The sequence below is a fragment of the Sinocyclocheilus rhinocerous genome, unplaced genomic scaffold, assembly GCF_001515625.1.
Source record: "Sinocyclocheilus rhinocerous isolate Xijiao unplaced genomic scaffold, SAMN03320098_v1.1 scaffold562, whole genome shotgun sequence".
Taxonomy (NCBI): Eukaryota; Metazoa; Chordata; class Actinopteri; order Cypriniformes; family Cyprinidae; genus Sinocyclocheilus; species Sinocyclocheilus rhinocerous.
Genome location: NW_015641608.1, coordinates 1,536,076 through 1,544,064, shown reverse-complemented (window position 1 = coordinate 1,544,064; position 7,989 = coordinate 1,536,076). Strand labels below are relative to the sequence as shown.

At 39.4% G+C, this 7,989-nt stretch overlaps 1 protein-coding gene across 1 annotated transcript in view; it reads right to left on the bottom strand.

The window, feature by feature from the left end:
• The window catches only part of LOC107755216 (protein furry homolog-like), an 88,873-nt gene that overhangs the window by 13,184 nt on the left and 67,700 nt on the right, over positions 1-7,989 (bottom strand). Inside the window, exons 43-52 of the mRNA XM_016571935.1 lie at positions 7,034-7,128; positions 6,299-6,927; positions 5,945-6,213; positions 5,540-5,680; positions 4,951-5,151; positions 4,207-4,368; positions 4,017-4,091; positions 3,761-3,937; positions 3,515-3,523; positions 477-859 (exon numbers count right to left, since the gene is read on the bottom strand). Coding sequence (XP_016427421.1) covers positions 477-859; positions 3,515-3,523; positions 3,761-3,937; positions 4,017-4,091; positions 4,207-4,368; positions 4,951-5,151; positions 5,540-5,680; positions 5,945-6,213; positions 6,299-6,927; positions 7,034-7,128 — 2,141 coding nt within the window. The remainder of the gene's footprint in view (positions 1-476; positions 860-3,514; positions 3,524-3,760; positions 3,938-4,016; positions 4,092-4,206; positions 4,369-4,950; positions 5,152-5,539; positions 5,681-5,944; positions 6,214-6,298; positions 6,928-7,033; positions 7,129-7,989) is intronic.

The window sequence follows — 7,989 nt, the reverse complement described above, 5'->3', positions numbered from 1 at the left end:
TGTTACTTAAATAATAAAGAACCATTTTTTTTAAATGGTAAATCTGAAAAATGATCTGATCTGTGACTCAAAATGTGATATGATAACGTAATATAATCCGAGCCGTGAGATTTGTGATCCGTTGCACCCCTACTCTCTTGACTTGTTATTTGAAGAAAAAATACAATATCTTTTATTCGGGCTAGTTAAATTCATTTTTGGGCTACCAAAATCTGAAGCATGCCTGCCCGAAGGGCTACCAGGGATTTTGAAATTTTGCGAGCCCTGGAGTGGACATTTCATAACTGATAATTTCATATGTTGCGCTTTATGTGAGAAGAACTAGTTGTGTAACCTGACATGCACTTTGGTTAGGATGCTGCCTTGAATGTAGCAGTCTATGTTGGTAGTAGACAACAAGGTAGGGTTTCGGAACAGATCCATGACTGATGAACTTTCAACCCTGTGAATGATTACTACAGAAATCACAGACCAACCTGGACATGCCGAAAAAATCCGCCTCTTCTTCCTCGCACCTATCATCTAGCTCTTTCAGAGCCAGTGTCACGTCCTCCTCACATACTGAATCGGGGGCCGAGTCCAGAGCAAGGGGCAGAACAGTCTCCTCCTCACACATGGAGTCCAAGGTGGAGTCTATGACAGGGGGTTGCAGCACCGGCTCATCATCAAAGAGGGATCCAGGCGGGCTGTCCACAGCTGGTGGCGGAGGGGGCGCTGGGTCCAGGTCGTCGGTGGGGTCCTGGGAGTCAGGTAAGTCACAGAGCTCAGGGGGGTCTGAGGGTAAAGGAGTAGCACTGCCAAACCCCGTATCCTCACTGACACTGCTGCTCAATTCATCTGCTGCAGTTACACTGGCATCCTGTGAACATGACATTAAATGGAAGTCAGGACTGGGGCAAAGAGGGCAAAATGTATTTTGGGGGACAATAATACCTCTTCTGAGTGCTTTATACTGTAATAATAACACACAAAAACTGAATCTTTCAATTATCTTGTGTGCACTAAGCACAACACTTCAGAACTGTTGCTGTAGAAACTGTATTTATTTTTACTGAAATAGAAAGGACTATTTATTTGGGTCCACATTCAGGCTAGGTGGTGAACATTACACACTTAAGAGTGAACATCACCAAGGGACTCTTAATCACCGCCACTCACAAAATGGCCTTGCTATACGCGTTCGGTGCTTCTATTATGAGAGGAAAAATCAATAATTGTACGGGGCTAATCTTTCACCATTGACTTACGATGCAAATGTGACCAGCTGAGGAATAAACCTTTGACATCAGAGGATCTATATTAAATGGACCACTGTATTTCCATTCATAAATCACATAAATGCACTGAGCTAAATAGCGGCTGACCATTAAATCAATCAAAATCATGGAGAAACATCTTTACCCTGAGCCTCACATGGATACTTACACAAGTCAATATTCATGTATTCTCGCTTGTGCTTTGTAGGTTTGCAGGTATGTTAGATATCACAGCATTTAATTTAAAAATAGTAAATAACATGCTGCAATTAAAGTTTTTATATATTTTACATAAAATGTAATATATGAACTTGGGCTCTGTATAAAAGTATTGCTTCAGACACAGCCAAACGTATGCCGATTAACTGAAAATGCCAAATATTGGCAATATATTGGTCGGCCACTACTTACAATTGATTAGCTGAAGGTTCAAACTTCAACCAATCAAACAAACGATGCAATAGTTGACAATGTCACATGAGCTCAACGTCTGTTAAACTCAAGATCTTTGAGATGTACGATGGATGTTATTATTAAGTTAAATTCCAGGACACAACAGGAATGATGGTAAAACATCTCTGGGAACAAACTGTTCCATCTCAGACTCATGTTTTATTCAAACATACTTTAAGGAGACAACCAAGAAAAAAAAAAAACATCTAATTAAACGAACTTGAGTTTCTTTTTTTCTTCTTCTCCTCCTCCTGTCTATTTATGAGTCTAATGCATTAACAGAAGAAGGAAGGGTGGCGTGGAGCCAAAGTAGGGGCGGTATTAGAGAAAGCTTTTAGGCGTTCTTGGCTGTGGTGGCCAAGCAGATGAGTAAGACTATCGATGGTTTTATCTGGACTCATTACGCTAAGAGCTGAAGAATGACAGGAGAGATGCCCTTGAGCTGATATTGAGGTATGACTGAACTGGACTCAACTGGTCTTGGCTGGACTGAGTAGGTATTGATCAAAAGTTGTTCATTCATTAACATCAACAGGAGGAGTATTCTGCTATGAATTGTGACCAGGGGACATACAGTTTCATTTTGACTGAAAATCATCTGAACAGTGATGGCTCGTTGTGTGTATGAAGGTTGACCTGGGGGAACATCCTAAAAATAATTTTTTTCTAGAATAGAACTGTCATTTAAACATCAACCAAATGAACTGGGGGAAAAAATCAGTTATCAGCAGTTAGTTAAGTTACAGTTGTTAGTAACATGGCTGGCTAAAGCCTGTTAGCGGTCTTTAATGTTCTCTCAGTCAGGCTGTGCCTTTGTTTTACTTGATAACTACTGCATGCTCTTTAATTTAAAGGGATAGTTCTCCAAAAAATTTGTTGCCACTTATTCACCCTTATGTCGTTCCAAAAGGCATGACACTGAAACACAAACAGTACGTGGTCACTGCTTTCATTCTATGGAAAAAATCAGCATGAAATTTCTTCAAAATTTCCTTATTTGTGTTCCACCGGAAAAAAACCCGCCCTCATGTTTGGGGATTCTGCCTTTCAAATCTCGTAGAATGGTGGGTTTTCACTAATACTCACGATGAGGTTGCAGGTCCATGGATAGAAGTGAGTAGTCTTCGTCAGAGCCTAAAGCGTGTTAACGTCTGTGTTTTTCAACCTTTCTGAGACCAAATTTGAGGTAGTTCTAGCACAGCAGGCCTGAGGTGTATGTTTGTCTTTGATAATCTCTCCCCCAATCAAAAATCAAGCAGGCAAGCAAGCCCACCCTCATAGCAGTCAATCATTATCTATTGACAAGCACCCCATAAAGCAACACCCAGTGAGAGGAAAAGAGAACATGAGCCAGTATTCTGGCAGAGGAAACAGATAGAGCCCAGTATTCAAAATGCAACACTTTCCGGAAAAACTTTAGCAGCAAAGTCGGCATTAAATGGATGATTTAGGGAAATTGAGTGCATTTTGACCAGTTGATGGGAAAAGTATTCTTAAAATTCATTCAAAATTCGGAATAATTTGTAATATATAATTATTCACGGTATTTAGAAGTGCCCACGATAACAATATCGTGCATATTCATTACCGTGATATATCACATTACCGAATACCGGCACAAGTCTATTTGCAACATCCATGTACTTGTGAAACTCATTAGCTACAAGTATAAAAACAAACCCACTTTATTGGCTAGCGGGAATCACATTTCAATTTCTGAATGGGCACATTTTCAAATGAATGCTGAAGCCAATCAATTATAGAACAAAACACGAACTTTTCCCTGAACACTGTTTAAAACTTACCTGAAGCTCCTGGACGCAAAAGAGGAAAAAAAGATAACAAGAGTGTTAGGGAGAGTTAAGACAGAGATAATGTGGAGACACACAAACGGACACAGGTGATGTCAGAGAAATACAAACACACATAGACTCTCTCTTTGTTAATGATGAAACATGAATCAGTTCTGATATGCTTGCAAGAAAAGACTTTGAGGATTGTTTGTTAATTATCAAAATATGTGGCAACATGCCAAGAGCATCAGTGCTCACCTCTCCATCCTCCAACTCAACATCCAGGAAGTCAAAGTCCTTAAAGACACCAAACTGCTGTTCACTTCCTGCATCTTCTGCTTGCACTTCCTCCTCCCGTGTCACTTCCTCTACAGTTGGGATCAGACTGGTCTGTTGGTCACCTGCATCTAAATCCTCATTTGAAGAGAACACCACCTACAGAAAAGAGGTGTAATTAGCCATTGCTAAAACTATGCAAGCTGATAATGTTATGAATACAAGGAGGAAAACTTACAGAGGGGTTTTTAGGCATGCCAGACTCTGGACCGCACAGAGACAGGACGTTCATCAGTTTCTCCCGTGTTCTTCTCTGGAAGTAGATAACAACAAATATCACCATTAAAATAAGAGTTAAAATAAAAAAGCAATTAAAGCTGCAGTTGGTTAATTAAGAATTGACAGATTTTCATAATGGTTGACAATACCTGTGAGAGCTGTGGCCTCTTCCAGCTGACTGGCACCAGCCCATTTGAATTGGAGCCAGAGGAAGTAGAGGAGGTGCTTCTTGTCACGGCAATTACCTGCGGTTTTCCATTACGCCCCACTGCACTTCGCTGGTCTCCATACTTGTGACCTATAATAGGCGTCTGTGGGTCAAATGTTAAAAACAATGTGAAAAAAGCTACAATGATGAGTTTATAAAAAAGTTTTGAAACTACAATAGATATACATAAGCCTTCAAAAATTTGGGGTTGGTAAGATTTTGTTCATGTTTCTGAAAAGAGAGACTCAAAAATACAGTAAAACAGTAATAATGTTAAATATTTGTATAATTTCTGTTTTCTACTTTAATATATATTAAAATGTAATTTATTCATGTGATGCAAAGCCACTACTCCAGTCTTTAGTGCGACATTATCCTTTGAAATCATTCTAATATGCTGAATTGCTGCTCAAGAAACATTGCTTATTTTGTATAAATGTTTTCATATTTTTGTGGAAAGTGATATTTTTTTTTCACTATTTGATAACCAGAAACGTCAAAATAACAGCATTTATTTGAAATAGAGATCCTTTGTAACATTACTGTCACTTTTGATTAATTTAATGCATCCTTGCTGAATAAAAGTATTAATTTCATAAAAAAAATAAATCGTACTGATATCAAACTTTTGAACAATAAACAAAATAAAAGTGACTGAAGACAGAGAAGATGGCAGGCCAAGCACCTCCGAGATGTCAAAGTGGAAGTCCAGCGTTTTTCCTGGCAGTTCTTTAGATGAGTTGTTGAATATGCGAGTAAAAGCGATCTCCGGGGAGCCGGTGGACTCCATGCTGTAGGAGCGCTGCACCTCATCAGGAACCACCAGACTCGCAGAGCGGGACACCACTAACTTCAGAATGTTCTGGGCCTCCTTCCAGTACGGGCTCTGTAGCAACACACAGACACAACAAACAACAAAACACTTGAGTCATTTTTCACCATACCTCCCCTATTTTTTCCTGATTTAACCTTGAGAGACTCACAAGATGAAAAGCTTCAATAAAGACCACAGAGGAGGAAAGTGATTATGCAGCTTATAGTTCCTCAAAAGTGCCTCACAAAGCAAACAGCTCCCAGGCCTTTCATACAGACAAATACATACTACAGCAAAGTCCACTGTCCATTACTACAAACACACCCACAGGCAATGGAGAACAGATGAAGGAATTCACAATCTTCACAATCTCTTGAAATGGGACAGGCATACTAAAATAAATCATTGGAGGGACTGATTTCTGAGTGTTGACAACAGAAAGAGTAAGCTGTACACAGACCTGTACATATTTGCCAATGATCTTCATGATTTCCAAATTGAACAGTTTGACAGGAGCAGCAGACAGATCAATGTGACTCAGTAGACTGTAGATGATCTGTAGCAAAGACTGCTGCAAGCTGTTCAGGCCCTTCTCCAATAGCTGAAACAGAAGAGGTCAAAAGGCAAGAGATTATATATATACACACACACACTTCAACACCAAGTTATATGACAGAAAAATGTGGCTTGAGACGTCATCATTCTGTTGCAGTCTTGTTAAGTGTGCAAATATATACATTTATTTTATTGCTGCTGTATTATTTAATTTATTGCTGTCTGAAAAACTCTAAAAACTCAGATATTTTTATTGAATCCAACTATATGAGTTAATGTATGTCAATCAAATTCCTCCATTCAAATTTACCTCAGCTAGGTATGTGACCAGGTTAAAGGTGATTTCAGAGAAGGAGTCGTGCAAGTAGCGGCACACCACGTTGATCCAGTTGGTGCTGTCTCTCGAGTAACTGTGCGTTGAGTACAAGCTCATCATGTGTGCCAGGTTGGCCAGTGTGGCTGACTTTTCTTCAGCACACACTTTGGCGATCCGATCAGCAGTCTCCTTACAGAACCCTGTGGGGTTGTCAAAGTGCTGGACCAGGTGTGGCAGCAGACACAGGATATTCAGAGGAAAACCTGACAGGAAATAGGTTCAGAAAATAAATATATGGATACACCCTAAATTACTGAAACAGATATTAATATTGAACCATGGGCGCACCTGCTAGCTGTGAGGGGTCTATGAGTGTGTGTCGGGACACAGTGATGAGTTTACTGAGGAGGTGAATCGTGAGCTCCTGTGTTGCAGCTGAAGTGAAACCCTTCAGGAAAAGTGTCAGCAGACCAGGGAAGTTGTACCACTTCAGTTTGGCCTGCACTCTCTCCAGCTTCTCTCTGCTGTCCGGCTTCTCCAGGGGCATCTGGCCCAGTAGTCGGTTCAGCAGCCTGAGTGCCAGCAAGTACTCAAACTCGTAATCGGACTCCAGCAGCGACGTTGCAATCCAGAAGACCATTGCCATCAGGTTGGTGGGGTCGGCTGGTGGCACCACCTCACCAGATCCTCCTCCAGTTCCACCTCCTCCATCGCCACGAACACCATCCTCTCGTAATGATGATAAGCTCCGTGTGCGGGCTAGATTTCCGTGGCTGCCACCCAGTCGGTCGGCTACATCGAGGGTATTGCTGCGGCGACGGTTTCCCAGGCGTTCACCCATCAGATTGGCACGGAGCGAGTTGCTGCGAGCGTGGCTGTAATGGACATGCAAGAAACTTCCACTGCCAAGGTTCAGCTGACCGGTACTTTTCCTGTTATTGGCAAATTTGGTGCCCTGCAGAGGATCATGGGAGGCCCTACAGAGGCGGAGACAGCGCCTCAGGTTTATTTGGGTAAAAAAATTTGTTATATATGAAGAGAAATAATGTTTTTTATGTTTTGTCATAGCAGAGCATGTCTTACTGTGAGAGTGCAGTGAGCAGGTCGTAGCTCTTCATTGTTTCAGCAAGAGTGTCTATACCAGCCTCTAGTGTCAACAGTAACTCGATAACAAAACCCTGCAAGAGACAGATGAAATGTTTGACTATGACTGTTTAGAGATCAACACTTAGCAATGCCTGAGAACAGTGCGGAAGAGGTTTTTGTCACATGTCTGATTGGGCCAACATGCACACTGATTTAAGTCTGAAATAAAGTAAAATCTAAAGTAGTAGACTAAAGTAGATGATGTTTTGTTGAAATTGTAAGAATGAATCTTGGAAGGACCCAAGATATTATATTTATATTATTTAATTTGTTTATATGACACAAATATGGCAGAAAAGTATTTTTAAATAATTTGTTATTTGCATTAGAAAAATACATTGTTTAAATACACATTTTAATTAATTTCATTTTATTAAGTAAATTAGTTATTCAATTTATATTTATTTAATAGAGAGAAAGCTTAGTAAAAATAAAAAACAATATATTGTATATACACACATATACACACACACACACACATATACATATCCATATTTATATATATATATACATATACACAAACACACACATATATATATATATATATATATTATAACTCAATCCGAGCAGTTGAGTCCTTAGCCATCTTCAAGAAACGACTAAACGCATTTGTTCCACCTTTATTTGACCCTCTAAGTCTAGCACTTTCTATCCTATTTTAATTCTACTTTATCTATATTTATCTTCTTTTTTTATATTAAAAAACTTAAAAAGAACAGCATTTATTCAAAATATAAATATTTTCTAACAATATAAATATTCTTCTTCTTATCAATTTAACACACCCTTGCTGAATAAAAGTTTTAAAAGAAAGAATAAAAATCACTATAAAAAATTATATGATGAAAAAGCCATGACAACTTATGTTTTTAAGTTACTTTAACTCATAAAAA